The sequence below is a fragment of the Microtus oregoni genome, unplaced genomic scaffold, assembly GCF_018167655.1.
Source record: "Microtus oregoni isolate MIOR12 unplaced genomic scaffold, Mior012 000031F_ref0000149, whole genome shotgun sequence".
Classification (NCBI taxonomy): domain Eukaryota; kingdom Metazoa; phylum Chordata; class Mammalia; order Rodentia; family Cricetidae; genus Microtus; species Microtus oregoni.
The window spans coordinates 21471416-21491171 of NW_024543090.1; the positions used below are offsets into that span (position 1 = coordinate 21471416).

The window sequence follows — 19756 nt, forward strand, 5'->3', positions numbered from 1 at the left end:
TCTAGAAGACACAGGCCTGTGTATTCAAACGATGTCAGGATACTCTTTCAGCCAATGACCAAAATAAAAACAAAACCTCAGTAGCTACCGTATGTACCAGTGAAAGCAGGCCATAAATAACAGAGGGAAAAGAATCTTACAAAAGCAGCAGCAGCTGAAATACCTAAGGATAACATTCCTAAGAGCTGCAGAGGGCTGGACAAGTAAAGCAGCAGCTGCCTTCAGAGAAGAATGAGGGAAGGTACTACCAAAGTGGTGTGGAGTTTCTGCTTAGGAAGAGCAGAAACAGACATCTCATTTAGATAAAATACAGTTCGCACACAAATGGGCCCCAGTGGAATTCTTCAAGGAAGCACCTAATAATGTGATTTCAAAGTTCTTCTCAACTAGTGATAGAAAATGACAATTAACAGTTGTTTGTTTGAAAAAGAAAGAGACTCAGAAGGATCTGGAGCTACCTCTTGTTAAAAAGTGTTTCAACACAGTATGGTGCTGGAATATATTATATTCATAAATATAATAACAAAGAGAAAGGTCTGAACACTAAATAACAGCCTATGAAAAAACCTCACCTAACAGGAGGAAGAGCTAATATTGTTTAACAGTAGTGCTAAAAATATGGCCAAAAGACAAAACAACTAACAGCACCGAGACAAGTTTCTCTCTCTCTCTCTCTCTCTCTCTCTCTCTCTCTCTCTCTCTCTCTCTCTCTGTGTGTGTGTGTGTGTGTGTGTGTGTGTGTGTTTTCTTTTGAGACAGGCTGTCCTGGAACTCACTTTGTACACTAGGCTGGCCTCAAACTCAGAGGTCTGCGTGCTCCTATTACCCTAGTGCTGGAATTAAAGGCTTGTGCTGCTATGCCTGACCTTAAATATATAAAAATTTAAACCAAGCCTATTCAAGAGGAAAATACAGGCTACTAAGATGGCTCAGGATGGTAAGGGAACTTTCCCACTAGCCTGAGAACCTGAGTTTAATCCCCAGAACTCACACAGTGAAAGCAGAGAAACAATTCCTGCAAGCTGTCTTCTAATTATTCCCGTGTACCTTGGCATGTATGCCTTCTAGCTCCCAGGACTCAAAACAACAGTATGCAAAAAATAAATACAAATATTAAAAAATACATAAAAAATGAGTGAATATTTCCCAAATGATTATAAACAAGGATTATTCTTACCATAAAGTAAAATATAAAAAATATATATTGTTAAATTTGATCACAAATATTAGATACATTTATATACAAGTTCTCATTAGAATGGAAAGGCAAACCTCAAACTAGAAAAATACATAATAATTATAACAAGTTATTGACAAGTGTTACTGGGGAAAATATCCAACTGATTGACATGAAAAAGACTGGCACTTGAAATGGAAATTGGGCAAAGTTCACAAATTTTACAAAGAAATAAAGATAGTGACTACTCTGTATGCTCAACTTTATCAGCATTTTAAAAAGCAATTTTAAAAAATGTTTTTCCTATCAAACTTTTTTAATGCTAATAATTAGTTTTACTAATGGTTTAGTCAAACTGTGATCCTGACCCTCATTTCTGGTGGAAGTTTAATTTGGAGTAACCTTTCTTCATGTATCTATGGATATTGGCAGAAACAATAATTTAGCCTGGAAAAATAGTGGGGTGTTTTTGCATGTGTACACAGGTGTGTATGTGTGTATACACGTACAAATGTGTGCCTGTGTGTGTATGCGTGTGGAGGCTAGAGGACAATGTTGGGGGACATTCCTCCAGGACCATCCACCTTTTGAGATAGGTTCTCTCCCTGGCTTGGAGTCCACCTGTCTCTGTCTCTCTAAATTCTAGGGTTACAGTCACAGGACAGCATGCCTGACAATTTTATGAGAATTCTCACACTTGCATGACAAGCACTTTATAGCCTGAGCTTTCTCCCTAGTTTTTTGTTTTGTTTTCAATGCAGTGTTTATGCTCAGGGTATTCTAAGGGGAAAAAAAGCTAGAAATAAAGTCTTCTAATCAAAAGTATTCATCATAGCAGTATACATAACAGCTTAAGATGAAAAACAAATGCTTCAAGTTGTGCTATAGAAAGACGCAGCCATTCGAGTTACACGGGGTGGGGGGTGTGACACATGCCTATGAGGTGCAGGACTGCAGGTGTCTTCCTCTACTGCTCCCCACCCTACTGACTTGAGATGAAAGCTCTCACTGAACTAGAAGCTTCCTAGTTAATCATTTCAGCTACCTGTCTCTATTCTACACTACTGAGGTTAGAGGTACCCAAGACCCATGCCCACCTTTTTATGTGGATGCTGAGGTGCTGTGGAATATTATTTTAAGGTGTGTTTCTTTTGTTTATGCCGTGGAACACTTGTTTAATAATGTAAAGACTGCTGCTTTTGTTTCTGCTGCATTTGTTTAACTCTGTGGAGCTGTGATCCTTTGCCTGTCTAAAACATGTGATAGTTTAATAAAGAGATGAATGGCCAATAGCGAGACAGGAGAAATCATAGGCGGAGCTGGCAGGCAGAGGGTATAAATAGAAGGAGAAATCTGGAAGAGAGGAGCGAGGAACGAGAGAACAAAGGGAGGAGGACATCAAGGGCCAGCCACTCAACCACCCATGATGTGGGAGTGATTTCTTATTAATAAAGAAACTGCCTAGACCCATTTGATAGGCCAACCCTTAGGTAGGCGGAGTAAACAGAACGGAATGCTGGGAGAAAGAAGCTGAGTCAGGGAGTCACCATGGTTCTCCCACTCCAGACAGACACAGGTTAAGATCATTTCTGGTAAGCCAGCTCGTGGGCTACACAGATTAAAGAAATGGGTTAGATCCATATGTAAAAGCTAGCCAATAAGAAACTGAAACTAATGGGTCAGGCAGTGTTTAAAAGAATACAGTTTCCGTGTAATTATTTCGGGTAAAGCTAGCCGGGTGGCGGGACACAGCCCGCCGCTCGTATTTCAACACACCCAACCACTCAGCCACCCACCCACCTAACCAAGGAGTCAGAGTGAAAGTAAGATATACAGAAGTAAGAAAAGGAAAAAGTCCAGAGGCAAAAGGGAGTTGGGATAATTTAAGAAAAGCTGGAAAGAAACAAGCCAAGCTATGGTCGGGCATTCCTAACTAAGAATAAGCCTCGTGTGTGATTTATGTGGGAGCTGGGTGGTGGGCCCCCAAAGAGTTCAAAAAGCCCAAAGAGTAAAACATCACACAACACTGGGGATTTGAACTCACGCATTTACGCTTACAAGAGCAAGGGTGCCTACCCACCGAGTCATGGTTCCAGCCCCGAAATTACTTTTGAAGACGATTTAGTGACATTAGAAATTTTCAACAGGTTACACGAAGTGGGAAAAGTATCATTTTGCTGAGTTGTATTTATCATGTAATCTCCAGCAGGACTTGTGTCTTCATCTGTGTCGTTGCTAAAAATGTGATCTGATAAAGCTGGGAACAGGTGGAGCATTCACTGGAGTCAAGTCTCCCTCTACTGGATCAAGACTGAGCTTCCAAAACTTGATGGTTCAGCTGTCATAATTCCATTGGCTGGCCCTTCAAGGTATCAACGGATGTTCCCTGGATAAAGCTATAGAAGAACCAGAGGGTGCCTCCGGCAGCCACATTCCAAGGGATCTTTTATTTTGAAAGGTGATTCAGATGTACAGCCAACACTTTCTTGGTCACAGTGCCAGGGTTTGAAATGTATATTAAATGTCTTTTAGAAGTAATCATCTAAATGAGAATTTTTTGATTAAAAAAATCTCTTTTGTGGTTAAGGTCATGGCTCTGCAGTAGACTACTTACTTGGTACATCCTTCATTCAAATCCCAGTACCACAAAACCAAACCCACTACCATACCACACCAGGAAAGACCTCTTTCCACCGCCATGTGTCTTGATACTCGGTCACTTAGTTCTCAGCCACCAGTTGCTCTTCCTCTGCACCCTCCCCGTCCATCCACTTATAACTGTGTTGAGGTCATGCTCTTCTTTAAGCAAGCCAGTGAAATGTCTCTGACCAATGGTTCCTCCCCTCCAGTGCCTGCCGCTGAGGATTTTCTGCATTTAATGCCTCCCACGCATTCCTGAACCCACAACCACCTGGCTTCCACCATCACCACTTTGTGACACAGCTCTTGCCAAGGTCACTTTGGCTCCTGCTGGCTGATTCACCTACAAGCTGTTTTGATCCTGTCCCCCAAGAACACTTGGTTCTCTGGACCCTCCCTTCCCTTGGCTCTGTAGCTTCTGTGAGGCTATGCAATATTTCACCTGTTTAGCAACCCTCTCTCCTTTTCTGATAACAGCATCTAGAGACACCACCTTTCCCTCCTCTTCGGCTTTATCATGCGTTTTGTCTTCTATATCTGCAGGGATGGGTATATGAATCCATGGGATTCAAACCAGAGACATGCTGAAAATGCTGGAGTAGCTTCATTGTCTCCACCGCCTTTCCTGACTAAACACTATACACACACACACGTGTAAGTGATGGGGAGGGTGAAGGGGGCGAGGGTCTTATTCAGCCCAGGCTGGCCTCAAACTTGCTATGGCAGATTAGGATGATCTTGAACTTCTACTCCTGCTGCCTCTCTCTCCCAAGTGCTGGGATTATAGGCACGTATCATCAATCACACTTGTTTTATGCGGTACTAGGGATGAAACCTAGAGCCTTTGTATGCTAGAGACGCACTCTATCAACTGATCTATATTGATGATCCCTAAATATATATTTAAAACAATATTTTTAAGTTTAATACGTACTTATATTAAGCATTAATTTTTATTTATGTATGAATGTTTTATAATTATAAATATAAGCATACCACCTGCATGCAGTGCCTGTGGAAGCCAGAGAAGGGTGTCAGATCCCCTAGAACTGGAGCTAAAGATGGTTGTGAGCCACCCTGTGGATACAGGGAACCAAGCCTGGGTCCTCTGCAATAGCAGCCAGAGTTCTTAATCACTGAGCCATCTCTCCAGTCCTTATTAAGTACTTTAAAAGAAATATTCATCATATATTTATTGTATCAACTTATTGTGAATGATGAATGTTTCCTGACTGTCAAGATATATACAAGGAGAAACAAAACCACGGGGATCCCGAGGCAGCTATTTGTACCCCTCAGCCTCACTTACTCTCCAGTTCTCTTTGTTCTTTAGCTCCTTTCGCTCATTTCCAGCTTGTTTTCTTTCTGGAATACATTTTTTTCCATTTTAAATTAGCACACACAGATGCACAAATTGCTTGGCTAGCACCAATTACAGAATTATGAAACTCAGAATTATAGGCTGCTTTATCCTGGAAGAATGCTTTTATTGCTTTGCTTTTATGTTTTCACTTCTAGTGACTGAACAACTCTGGACCCTGTGCGTGCTAGGCAAGCACCTCACTGATGAGCTATATCCCAACCCCAGCTGGAGTACAATTCACAGAATGGAAAATTTACTCTTCTAAAGAGTAGATCCCCCCCCCCAAAAAAAAGAGTAGATCCATGTTTAAGTCATTCTCAGAGTTGTATAATCAGTACCACTACCCGATTTAAAAAAACACTTCCATCACACCAAAAAGAAACCGCATACCCATGATCAGTTTCTCTTCGTTGCTTTTGCACACAAACATCCGGTTGTCCCAGCATCATCTTTTGAAAAAGCTACCTTTTCCCACTGACCTGTCAGGATATCTTGTCGAAAGTCAGTTGATCATACATATGAGGTTTATTGTGGGACTCTCAGGTCTGTACACAAACCAGTCTATCCTGCTAGTGCCATGCAGCACTGTTTTCTTCAGCAGTTACATGATAAATTCTAAATCAGGAAATGGGAATCCTCCAAACTTTGTTATTCTTCAGGGCTGCTTATTTGCAATTCTGAGCTCCCAAGAATTACAGAGTCAGCCTGTCAATTGCTGCCCCAAACAAACAGTAAAAAGACAAAGATTTTAATGGAAGTTATTTTGAACATGACAACCAATTCAGGTACACTGGTTAGGTATGGTGGCACACCCTTATAATCCTAGAACCCCAGAGGCAGAGGTAGGAGAACTACTACAAGTTTGAGGCCATCCTGGGCTATTCTGTGGGTCCAGGCCACCAAGTAATCCACACTGAGACTCTGTCTCAGCAAACAAACGGCAGCTCAGGAGCACTGCCATCTTACATGGCTTCCAGTCCACAGATACAGGGTGGCTTTCCTGTATTTTGTATCTAGGTCTTCCTCAATTTCTTTCAGTAATGACTCTAATTTTCAGTGCAGAAGTCTTGCATTTCTTTTTGCTGGGCTTATTCCTAGGAGGTATCACAAATAGTTTTGTTTGCCTAGTGACACTTTGATTCTGTTCAAGTTTATAAAAATACAAAAGGTTTCTGTTTCGTATCAAGATTGTTTAAACATAAAGACCATGTAGTGTGCAAACAATCACCATTGCCTTGATCTCTCCCTTTAAAGCCTTCCTTGTTTTGTTTTTTTTTTCCAGTTCTGGGGACTGAACCTAGGACCTGATGCACGCTAGGTAAGCACTGAGCTACCCCCAGTCCAGCCTACATAGTTTCTAAAGTCACTTCTTCTTTTCTCCTCATTATAATAAGTTTTCTTGGGGGAAGGTACCAGGGGACAGGAGGAAGAGAGGAAGTAGAACCCGTAAGAGCAAAAGTTGCAATTCGTAGTTTTAATTGTTTCACAGTGGAATGATTTTGCTGTGTAGCAGCTGGGCCCAGGATTTTTTTTTTCTGGAGGAAGCTCTGAAATTGAATTTTTAATGGGCTTATTTTTAACTGTGTATGAAAGTGTGTGCACGCACCTGTGAAGGCAGTACCCATGAAGTCCATAAGAGGGCACTGGATTCCCCTGGGGCTGGTGTTATGAGCCATCTGATGTGTGTACTGGGAACCGAACTCCACACTTGGGTTCTCTGGAAGAGCAATAAGTGCTCTTAACTGCCGAACCAGTCCATGAAACTGTTCCTTTCATTTCAAGGTTTGGATATAATCCTGGATAAGTCCAACATCTGCCCTTCAAAGATGATATGGTCACTCTCCCCAGTGCTAATCCCTTCTTCTCTGGATTTTTCCTTGCCTGTCAGAAGCAGGCTATTTAACAGTTCTGACTATATAACCTATCTTTTGAAAAGAAAATAACCAGACAATAGAGTTTTCAGCTGTTCTGCCTTTATCCCAGAGACTTTGACAAATATCTCTGAAGCCTCCTCTAGTCTTTCAGTGCTATGATCTACAGGAGATTCTAACAATCTGTACTTTCCATTTAACCTCAATCTCACTCTTTTTTTAAAAAAAAATCATTATGTATATAGTATTCTGCCTCCATGTGCCTGCACACCAGAAGAGGGCACCAAATCTCAATATAGATGGTTATGAACCACCATGGGGTTGCTGGGAATTGAACTCAGGACCTCTGGAAGAGCAGCCAGTGCTCTTATCCTCTGAGCCACCTCTCCATCAACACCTTTCTTTTAATTGCTCTCTTCATGGCACTTGGTCCCTCCTGGTGATCACCCATAAAAGAGTGAGCATATTTTCTTGACACCCCAAGGCTCTTCAGGCATCCCACCGAGAAAACCTTTCTATGAAAACAAGGGACACACTTAGCTGCCTCAGTTCTGATGAATGTCCTGGCTCATCACATACAATGGGATCCTAGTTTCTCCAAAACAAGGGAGAGAAAAACAGAGTTTCATTAAGGTGTGAAATTCACAGCAAAAACTGTGCTGAGAGGCTTACATAGAAGAGGAACATATCCCTCCATGACATCATAGGTCCTGTGTTAGTTGGAAGGAAAAGAACTTGTAACTTTATAAACTGGTCCCTTCCCCATGTATGAGTGAGCACTTGGTGCTCACAGCTAAGAGCAAAGCACCAGGTCGCTACCAGGACCAAAACCAGGGTCCAGGAAAGCCAGCTCTCATGACCCCTCCTGTTTACTACTCCAAGTATCCACATCTCCAGGACAGCTGCCCTCTGTTTGGAGCTTTTCTCCCAGAGACCAAACACTTCCTCCTTCTCTGCTCTAAAATCAATTTCAGATGCCACAAGTGTAGCTTCATCCAGCTTCCTGTCCATAGGGATCTTCTAACCCCCAGGTCCACTTTGGGCCCTTGGTCTAATGACAAAGCCACTTGGTCAAGCTTCCAGTTAAGGTTATTCCTCCCTTAACCTTGGTTTGTAGCTCCTACTGCATTCCAATTACTAAGAAGTACTTAATTGGGAGGTATAGCCATGAGTCAAACCTCAGAACCAGCTTAGTACTATCCCACAAAGCTTCTCCTCATCAACGAAACAGAGAAGAATGAGAATATAACAAAATGATCCGAGGCAGGGAAAGGGATTGATACACATCCCTTCGAACTGAGTTGTACTCTCCTATCTCAGGCCTGTTTATTAGCCAGGCTACGGACAGAGGCGCTTTAGGCTAGGCTGGGACAGCATCAAGGAAATGGTCCCTAGTCATGCATAGGTACAGTGAGACCCATGGCAAAGATAAACAGGAGGAAAATGTGAGGTTGCTATGAACCTGCCACCGGTACGCTTTAACAATGTTACACTCTTATTTGCTTTAGGCTTAAAAAAATTCTCTCCCTGTTCTACTAATACTTTCCTAGCCTAATAATTCACAACTGCTACTACTAGGACCTTAACTGTACCATCTGTCTGCCATCTATTTTGTTTTCGTCTCTTAAGTTTTGTTGCTCTTATTGCTGTTGTTTTGTTTTGGAGACAGGGTATTTTGTTGTGTAGCCCAGGTTATTCTAGAATGCCTTATGTAGCCCAGGCTAACCTAGAAGGCACAATCCCCATGCCTCAGCTTTCCAAATCCTGGGATTACAGGCAAGCACCATCACAGCCAGATGTTTGCCATCTTTCAAGGAGCCAGTTACTATAATAGATCTAATATATATTATAAATATATTATCAATATACACATCTACCTTTATTTCTGAAGTAACATACTCCACACTATTTTCAGTTTATTAAAAAGCACCAAAATGAAACAATTTCAACATTAATTTTCTCCACTCTCCTTTTGTATTTCAAAACGCAGTGTATTTCCTTTGCGGAATTCATTCATATTGTATCTACAGGCTTGGGTTTAACATATTTCTTACAGTACCAACTACTCTATTTGTTGGAACTATTGTAGGTCACAGGATTGAAGAAAAAGGTCATAACAGAAATGGCATGTACCCCAAAGACATGCAGTTTTCTGGACACCTGTTGAACAGTAAATGATGAAGAGAGTGTTCCGATTTCCAAAACTCTGGATCCAAATCTTAAATTTTGAGTCACTTTGCTTCTGCTGACATGGGCTTTAACTCTAAACAAAACAAAAACCCCAAACCAAACCAAAACAACAACAACCAGAGACAAACAAAACAAAAGAGAAATCTCAAAGAAAGGGAGTTTTTTTGTTTTGTGAGACAGGGTTTCCCTGTGTAGACCTGGCTGTTCTGAAACTCACTCTGTAGACCAGGCTGGCCTCGAACTCACAGAGATCCGCCTGTCTCTGTCTCCTGAGTGCAGAGACTAAGGGCGTGCACCACCGCTCGGCTGTAAGGGAATTTTAATATGCTGGTTGCTTTAGAAATAAGATGCCTTATTAAAACAAACAAACAAAACCCAGTCTGTTTCACTGTAAATTATTTCTCATCTAGTCACTTCTGGGGAGGCTATGTGATTGGAACCGCAGGGCAAGCACGGCTATTGCTTCCGGATACTGGGCGAGCATGATAAATATTTTCAGTTTGTCAAGGGTGAAGAAATGGAAACTAACAAATAGTAACCTGACACTCCCCTTCGTTCCACAGGCTGGTGAGATGACTACACTGTAGGCTAACTTCCTATAGCCCATAAAGTTGGATGATGGCAGCTGCTGTGGCAGAGGGTGGCACGGAAAGGCACGACAATACCTCTAACCGTGGCATTCATTCATTCATTTGTTGTCACTGTGACGGAAGCTTACCTCTTCAACTAGGATCCGCACACCGTCACTCTCACTTCCAGCCCCAGGCTGCACTGATGATGCTATCTAGTGCCTCGCCCTCCCTCCCTCTCCCAGGCCCCCAGGCCAGGGTGACAGGCTCGAGGAAGGCCTTGGCAACAGCAAGCAAGGGAGGGGGCTCACAGGCACCGCGCTGGGGGAGCCTCGCGCTCGGGGAGCCCGTCGGGGTGGGTAGGGGCGACGGGCCACCGAGCTCGGAGTGTAACCCGAGGGCAGACGGTGCCCAGGCGGAGGGGCAGCGAGCCGGTGCGGCGAGTTACCTGATGAAGGTGGTCTTGCCCGTGCTGTACTGGCCCACCAGCAGGATCATGGGCTTGTTTTCGAAGTCCGCGTCTTCCAGCGCAGGCGAGTGGAACTCGTGGAAGCGGTACGCCTCCTCCAGCGGCAGCACCTTGCGCTGGTAGAGCGAGCGCAGGCCGCCCGTCACCGTCTGCACCGCGTCCATGCCGCCCGAGCGCTCGCGCCCGCCCGCTTGCCGTCCCAGCCAGCTGAACATGCCGCCGCCCGCCAACTTGCAGCCCGCCGCACTCTGCTCAGACACCGCGTCGCACGTCGCTCGGATCTCGGCGCCCGGGCAGCTCTCGCCGCCGCCCGCTCCCGGGCCCGCCCCCTGCCGCGACGACCAATCATCAGCCGCTGCGTCACGGGCGGGTGCTCATTATTCAGAAGCGCTCTCAGGTCCTTCCTCATTGGGCGTCTGCCAGCGAGGAGTGGAGGCTCTAGCCAATGGAAACGCGTGTCTAAATGAATTATTGATGACGGCATCGGCCTAGAGGGCTGGGCGAGGAGAGGGAGTCGCCCGGGCTGGTGGCACGGCGCGTCTGCTCCGGGTACATCCTTCTAGCTAGGTGGCGTTGGCTTCCGGGCAAGTCTTAGCTGGCAGGAACGAACCACCGGAGGCCGCCCTTCTGGAACTCGATTCATCCTAAGCTTTTGGACGTGGATACTGGGGACGGACAATTCAGAAAGTTGACCAACAGGTTTCTTTTCCGCTGGCAGGTTATTAACCCTGTTTACTCCCGAAGAGACTCAGCTTCACCGATATAAATGGCAAATCTATTTGCGTGAATATTTCTTCTGCATCTACTGAATTCTGGATCAATTAAAGGCCCCCTTTTCCTTGGTTTTACTTGATTTTCTTTTGCATGGAATCATCATTATTACAATCTCTATTCAACACTAACATACATCAGAGCGGTTGTCACCTTCTCGCGCCCCCTTTCCAGTGTAAAACCTACACACTGGTAGAAATAATTGACCATCGCCTATGCGTCCTTGGCGAGAAGTGCTCTAGCGCGATTTCAGCGTAGCCGATGAGGTCAGGTGCTTGTTAAAATACGGATCTCTAGTTCTTGCTACAGACCTACTAAATTAAAATGTTGCGAGATGGAGCTCAGCAAGTGCCTGCAGATGATTCTTGTGTGCATAATATTTGGAGAAAGATCGCGTATGAATTACTTTTTGAACTTGGGAGAAATGCAGAGCTAATTTGTGAGGTAGTTGTAAAACTGCATTTTGAACAATCACCCAGGTGTTGTCTGTGCAGCACAAAAAATGTTTATGAGAACTTTGTTCATCGCTAAAGCTTGGAAGTAACCAAGGTGGCCGTCTGTAGATGAATGGACAAACTATGATCTATCCATACAAAAAGCTATGAGGTGAATTTATTAGTGTGGTTTCTAGATACAGGAACCAACTATGTCTGCGTGCTAGAAACAACAATTGGACATTGAAGTGGAAAATCTGCATCCCTTGGAATAGCACCAAACTAACAAATGTTTAGAGTTAAATCTAATCAATGTACCAGATCTATACGCTGAGAATCACAATATATTTCCAGGAGAAGTGGAGGCCTAAATATATATTGCCTGTATCATGTTCATGGACCAGAAGACTCAACAGTAAGATGCCAGTTTCCCCTAATTCATTTAATGCAATCCCATTAAAAATCTCAGCAGATCTTTGTTTTAGTGGAAAATTAATAAAATGATTCTAAATTTCATATGGTGAACGTGAAGGGCCCAGAATAAACAAAACCTGTAAAATACAACAAAAATGGAGCTCTTGTATTACCTAATTTCAAAGCTAATAAAGCTACAAAAATCAAGACAGGGTGGTATTAATGGAAAAATGATCAAATAAGCATATACTAATGACATTCCAGCAAGCTTTTGAAAGGTTTTCTTGACTGATGACATCACATCTTAGTTTATGTAAGTATACTCTATGATGCTCACATAATGCCTAATATCACATTTTCAGAACATGCCACCGTTTAGTGTTCAATCACATGTCAATGGAACAGAGTTCAGAAAGAGACCTAAACATACACGGTCGACTGATTTCTGACAAAGTACAAAGACAATTTAGTGGACAATTCAAAATCTGGTTGTTTTTCTTTTTGGAGCACAGCCTCATTCACCTAAGCTGTCCTTAAACTCACTAGCTACATGGGATAACCTTGAACTCGTCTTGATTCTTTTGCCTCTGCCTTCCAAGTGCTGGGATTACAGGCACATGCCACCGAGACAGCTAAGAAAGTCTTTTATCAGAACAGTTTAGAATGTAGAAGTTTAGCATGCATGACCCCCGCGACGTCAAACATGACCCACGAATAGTTCTAGATCAGTAGGATGCCTGTATACAGAAACATGAAGTTTGATCTAGGCCTCATTCTCTTTGTTCAAACTAACTCAAAAAGAATTCTAAAACTAAATGTAAAAATTACAAATTATAAAAGTTCTCAAAACATATGAGAAAATTTGTGTGGGTAGGGTAATTTTTCCTAGTTAAAACCAGAGGGACATCCATATAAAGAAAATTTGTCAAACTAAAAAATGTCCTACTATGAAGGAACTATGGGAAAGGTAAGGTACAGACTTGGAGAATATATTTATAGATAACATCTCACAATTATATACAGAATGCTTAGACCTTTAAAATTTAATAACAAGGGGTTGGAGAGATGTCTCAGTGACTAAGAGAGCTAGCTATTCTTCCAGAGGACCCAGATTCAATTAACAACACCCACATGTCGACTCAGGGACCTAACGCCCTCTTCTGGCCTCTGCAGGCACTGCATGCACATGGTGCGCAGACATAGCAAAAGGCAAAACACATAAAAAAGGAAAGAGCTTTAAAAATAAAAAACAAATTTTAATACTGAGAAAGTTCCAACGGATACTTCACAAAAAATATGGTGTGTTTAACATCATTAATCATTAGGGAAAGGAAAATTAAAACCACAGAAAGATCACAATATACCTAATAGATTGTGTAAAATTATCAAGACCATACCAATTGTTGGCGAGAAGTTATAACTGCCTTATACAACTTGTGGGAATGTGAAATGGCTGGACACCTCTGGGAGACGTTTGGCTATTACTTGGAAAGGAAAACACACCTATCACATAATCTAGTAGGAGGAGTAGAAGGAAGGTTTGTAAAGAGAGAGAAGAGCTTAGGAGAAGCCTTTTGGGGATGAAAGATGACCTCCCTGACCTTGGTTAGGAGAAGCCTTTTGGGGATGAAAGATGACCTCCCTGGCCTTGGTTTTGGTTACAGTTTCACATTTGTACACATAGGACATTAGTCATATTATGTGCTTTCTTTTCCATGTATGGATGTTTTGCCTGCTTGTGTATCTGTGCACCACACGCATGCACAACCAGAGGAGGCCAGAAGAAAGCACGAGATTTCACCAGAGACTAAAGTTACCACCAAGTGGGTCCAGGGAATTGAACCTAGGTACTCTGCAAAAACAGCCAATGCTCTTAACTACTGAGCCATCTCTCCAGACCCCCAAATTATGTACTTTTGATACATGCAGTTGATTACATGTCAATCATTCCTTGATGCATTGCCAAAAATTCATCTGTTTTTTGACTCGGGAATTACATGTTGAAGAAACTAACCTGAGGATATTCACCCTGTGGAATAATGAATATAAAACTTTATCTGAAGCCGGGTGGTGGTGGAGCACTCCTTTAATCCCAGCACTTGGGAGGCAGAGGCAGGCGGACCTCTGGGAGTTCAAGGCCAGCCTGGTCTACAAGAGCTAGTTCTGGGATGGGCACCAAAGCTACAGAGAAACCCTGTCTCGAAAAAACAACAACAAAAAAAACTTTATCTGAGAGGAAGTTTATTACTATTTATAATACTGAAAAACTGCAACTAGCTGTCTCCCACAGAGTTAAAGAAATGGTGGCTTTCAACACGGTTATTGACCTGAAAAAAAAAAAAACAGAGTATTTTGGATTAGGGTTGTAGCTCAGTGAGCGGCACATGACGACGCATCGTGGGTATCTGAAGATCTTCTGTGGTGAAGAAGCCACAGAGAGGTGATATCGTAGATGTCTCTTTTGTGGAGGTTTCTAAAGTAGTCAAGTTCATAGAAACAGGAAGTAGAGTCGGAGTGGTGGTTACCAGAACTTTCTCGGGGAGGAGGAAATAGGGCATTATTCAATGGGTGTAAAGTTTCCATTTTGCTAGTGGGAAAGCTCCAGAGAGCTGTTGCACAACAGTGTGAAATGCTTACTTACACCTTCTGAGCTGTGTGCTTAGGAATGGCCTGAGGAGGTGACTTTGTGTTGTATGGTAGCGTGTTGGATTTTGTTTCGATGTTGCTTTTTGAGACATGGTCTTTTTTAAATTAATTCAAATATATATATATGTGTGTGTGTGTGTGTGTGTGTGTGTGTGTGTGTCTGGATGTTTGTGCACCACATGTGTGCCTGGTGCCCAGAGAGGCCAGAAGAGGGTGTCACATTCCCTGGAATGAGTTACACATGATCGAGTCACCATGTGTGTGTCGGTGCTGGGAAATGAAGAATGACCAATGCTCTTAACTACTGAGCCATCTCTTCAGTCCTTTGTGGTGTTTTCAAAACTACAACTTGGCCAGGCAGGGGTGGCACATGCCTTTAATCCCAGCATGCAGAGGCAGGCGGATCTTTGTGAGTTCGAGGCCAGCCTAATCTATAGTGTTCCAGGATGGCCCTGCTATTACACAGAGAAACCACATCTGATAAAAAGGGAAACAAACAAAAACCACAACTCTAATCTTTTTTTTTTGTGGACGTACATGATTTTATATTTTTGTTTAAAGATTTTTAGAGTACTCAAGAAAAAGATAGAAGTGATGAACCCCCAAATTGTAATGCTCCCAGAGTATGGGAACAGATAACCTTAGTTTTCTCTTTATGGGCTTTAGAACTTTTTCAATATTTACAGAACAATCACATTCTTGTTTTACAAGCAGGAAAGAAAAGTAAGGAAGAAACATAAATGAATTGCCTTTAGTCCAAAAAAAAAGGAAAGAAAGTCCTGCCGTGCCTCCTTCTCCTTCCCCAGCACCATGGTGCCTGCCCTTCTCTTCTTTCCCTTCTGCTTCCTGCAGCTGCCCCAGCATCATTCTTACTCCTGCTAAATCCTGATTGGGGTGGGGGGGGGGGGGAGAAGGGAGAGGGAAGGGTGGGGAAGGGGAGAGGCAAGAGTGGAGGCTGGTCCTCTCTATCGTCATCTTCCATTTATGCATGCAGTTCTCCTTTGGTTTGCTTTCTTCCCACTAAACAGTCCCAGTCCCACTCAGCTTTTCATCTGAAGTCAGTTGTTTTCCCAAGCTAATACTACGCGCTCCAGCTCTCCAGGGATGCCTGGCAATTTGCTGTATTATGTAATCCCAGAAGAAAGCAGCCTAATAGTAAGATTCACAATTCTCTTTGCTGGATGGGAATTTTTTTTTTTTTTTTGATTTTTCGAGACAGGGTTTCTCCATAGCTTTTTTTGGTTCCTGTCCTGGAACTAGCTCTTGTAGACCAGGCTGGCCTCAAACTCACAGAGATCCACCTGCCTCTGCCTCCCGAGTGCTGGGATTAAAGGCGTGCGCCACCACCGCCCGGCGAAAATTTATTTTTTTTGAAAAAAATATACAATCTTTTTAGCACAATGGCCATTGTATAAAATTATGCCTTTCGCTATATTTTGTATACATGGGGTATGAGTGTGTGTGTGTTCCTGTGGATGCATGTACACGTGTGTTCAGGTGTGTGCAGGTCAGAGATTGTGTCTTTCTCCGTGGCTTTCCTCCTTAGTTTTTTTTTTTTTTTTTTTTTTTTGAGACAAGGTCTTTCATTGAATCTGGAGCACACTGATTCACTGGGTTGCCTGGCCAGTGCCCCACCCCGAAGTTACAGGTGTGCACTTAAGCACCAGGCTTTTATGGGGATGCCAAGGCCAATCTCAGGTCCCCGTGCTTACCCAGCAGGCGCCTCTCCAGGCCTCCTCACTGTGGATCCTGCACCTAGGTCGCATCCTTCCTCTCATTGCCCTCCTGCCCCTCCTCTTCTCCATGCCGCACTCTTTCCCCTTCCGAAACAGTCCTTATTCTACCCTCGTACTTCCTTCAAAATCTAGATTCTGTGTATGAGAGAAAAATGTAATATTTGCCAAAGTTCTATCATTATTCTTTTTTTTAAGTTTTTTATTATCTAGACAGTGTTCTGCCTGCATGTGCACCTGCAGGCCAGAAGAGGGCACCAGATCTTATTACAGGTGGTTGTGAGCCACCATGTAGTTGTGAATTGAACTCAGGACTTTTGGAAGAGCAGCTAGCGCTCCTAACCGCTGAGCCATCTCTCCAGCCCCCTGTTGTTATTCTTGTGGAAGGTTTTGCCCTTACTCCTTGGCCATAGGTTTGTCTTGAGCTTATGTTTGATGGCTGGGTGTAGGTGCTGACCAAGGCCAGTGCCTTACACTGCAGAGCAGCTTAGAGGCCTGGAGGGAGAGAGCAGCTTCTCTGGCCCGTGAAGAAAGCCCCCATCACTCACACATCCTGTTCTGCTCTCTCTGTGGCCACTTTTGTATGTCACTGAGATCACTTAAAATGTACCTGGTAGAGCAAGGGTGTCTAGTAAGCCCTTCAGGGAAGGCACCTTTAGCAAGATGACTCTTGACTTAGTTCTGGGGCACATTGCCAGCTAAGTAAAACACTAAATTTTCCAGACTCCCTGCAGGCAAGTCTGGTCATGAGATCTTATCAGAAAGATTTTTTTTTTTTTTTTGGTGTTTTGAGACAGGGTTTCTCTGTGTAACCCTGGATGTCCTGGAACTCACTCTGTAGACCAAGGTGGTCTTAAAGGCAGAGATCCACCTTCTGCCTCCCAGAGGGCTGAGATTAAAGGTGTGTGCCACCATGCCTGTCTCTTGTTTGTTTGTTTGTTTTTCTCCTATCTTGAAGAATGATATCCTGCTGGAGTTCCTGGGCTCATTCTGGACCCTGAGGCCAAGAACTATACAGGGGATGGCAAAGCAAAGAGCCAACAGAAGCAGGCTCCCTCACTCTCTGTGCAGGGACCTCAGACTGTATCCCCCTGTGCAGGGACCTCAGACTGTATCCCTCTGTGCAGGGACCTCAGACTGCATCCCTCTGTGCAGGGACCTCAGACTGCATCCCTCTGGACTTTGTCAGAGCCACCACTTTTCAGAGACAAAAATGTGACTTCTAACTGACAGCTTGTTTCTAGAAAGGACCATGCTAACAACAGAACCAGGAACATGATGCCCACTTTGTAGATGAGGATAAAGTTCATGTTCGGGCATTCAAGTATTACAGGTTAGGATTTAAAACATTGCCACGGGTTTCTTTGACATGTCTCTTATTTAGAGGTGAGTTCTTTGCCGCCTTTTATCTGTGCTCTTGACCTAGGCATACAGGCCAGCTGCTGCCACCATCTCAATCTCACCCAGGAGAATGGCCGTGGGGAAGACCATGGGAAGTGCTCTGATTGACAGCTTGCTGAACCTGTCCAACCTTCCTGAACTTCCCAGCCCACGCCTCAGGGAAGTGAGAGGAGCCAGCAAATAAACAAATGAAAAAGAGGCCATGGATTTGAAAGAGAGCAGGAAGAGGTATGTGGGAGGGCTTGGATGGAGGAAATAGAAGGGAGAAATTATATCACTATTATAATCTAAAAGAAACCCCATCCAGATTAACTGAAAAAATTAAAGTTTATTTATTCACTTACATCATTGTATATGTGCATGATGTATGCATGTATGTACATGGTTGCCATGCATGTATGTGGCAGTCAGAGGATAACTCTGTGGGCTCAGCTTTCTTCTCGCCTTTATGCAGCTTCTGGGGCTTGAACTCAGGTGACCAGACTTGCATGACAAGTGCTTTACCCACTGAACCGTATTGCTGGCCCACAGAGCCGTCTTGGAGGGAGTTCTTCCTTTCAGATGCAAGCTCAGTGTTCTCCTCAAATCACTTGACTGCGTTCTCAAACATGGGAAGAGAAGAGCTGTCCTTGCTATGCCTTCCCGATCCTTGAGCCAGCAGACTCTGACCCTAGGCACACAGTGATTATTTTATGTTCTTTTAAAAAAAGATTTATTTATTTTATGTATACGTGCTCTGTCTGCATGTACACCTGCACACCAGAAGAAGGTATCTGATCTCACTATAGAAGGCTATGAGCCACCATGTGGCTGCTGGGAATTGAACTCAGAACCTCTGGAAGAGCAGCCAGTGCTCTTAACCTCTGAGCCATCCCTCCAGCCTTATTTTATGTTCTTATACTTGGAGAAATAGATAGCTGGAAACGGCTGGGTGTGGTGGCATAGCCTACAATCTCAGCACTTGGGATCCAGGGGCAGAAGAACTGCTATGGGTTTAAGGGAAGCCTGGGCTACATTGTAACTTCCAGGCTAGACTATAGGCTACAAAGTTAGAGACTGGAAAATCAGAACTGGAACAACTGGTAATTCTTTTTAGATAAAAGTTGTGTCTTTTTTTTTTTTTTTTTTGGAAGAAAAGGAGTTTATATGCAGACAGTCTAGGCCTGTTTTGGTAACTTCACAGTCCAAGAGTCCCAAGACCCCTTTATCTTCCTACTGCCCGGAATACAGGCATGGTGGTTGAAGCACAGGTGGTGATAGCCGGCCAAAAGGCAACCTTGAGGATGGCATATAAAGCTGAAAGTGGTCCAGATCTCTGAGAGACAAAGAACTTCAGTTTTGTTTGAGCGGCTTAATTTTAGATCTTTAGGTTATACAGTAAAAACTGCATTAGCAGATACAGACTTACAATTCCTTTGTTTAGAACAAGGAAGGGTTGCCCTAGCTTAGCTGGCACTAGAACGCTGAGCTGTTGAAAAGGAAGCGGCCATTAAGTCCTGGGTGCAGCCGAGACTGCTAAGAAGAGTATGAGTTGAGGGAAGGAAGCAGAGAGGCAGGACCTCAGAATAGCAGCAACTCGGAGAGTAGGAGTAGTCCAAGAGGGGCTCCAGCTTCCTGGGTAGAAACCAGGAGGGAAGGTATCGTTAGCCTGACCTCTGCTCCTGCTGTGTGTACCTGCTGTACCTTTGTGTGTAGAGGCTGTGAGGATCAGTTTCCATGTGGCCCTCCCATGGGGGACCAGAGGCAACTCCTTGAAATTTAGTCACTGCTTGGCCCCCTCTTGTGTCCCAGTCCCTACACTAGTAATACGTCCCAGTCATTTGCAAGTTGGACTGGTGGGCAAGGAAACTGTGGGCAGCGAGGCGCTCTGGGAACGGAGATAGGTGCTGACAGCTCTCGGGTACAACGGGGCCTCGAGGGCTGTGGGCATGGGACTCAGCCACCATGGCCTGGGAGTCTTCCCATGGCTCCCCCTAGCTGTGGGAGGACAGAATGAAGGGAAATTTCAGAAACATGATAAAGGAAAAAGAGCTCCTACCTAAGCATCGAGTAGAAGTCTCTAACCAGGAAGAGAACAA

The 19756-nt window shown here is 43.8% G+C and overlaps 1 protein-coding gene across 1 annotated transcript in view; it reads right to left on the minus strand.

The window, feature by feature from the left end:
• Window positions 1-10582, minus strand: part of Ehd4 (EH domain containing 4) — a 69502-nt gene extending 58920 nt beyond the window's left edge. The window contains exon 1 of the mRNA XM_041679037.1: window positions 10259-10582. Within this exon, the coding sequence (XP_041534971.1) occupies window positions 10259-10494 (236 nt within the window). The 5' untranslated portion in view covers window positions 10495-10582. The remainder of the gene's footprint in view (window positions 1-10258) is intronic.
• Window positions 10583-19756: the final 9174 nt, after the last annotated feature.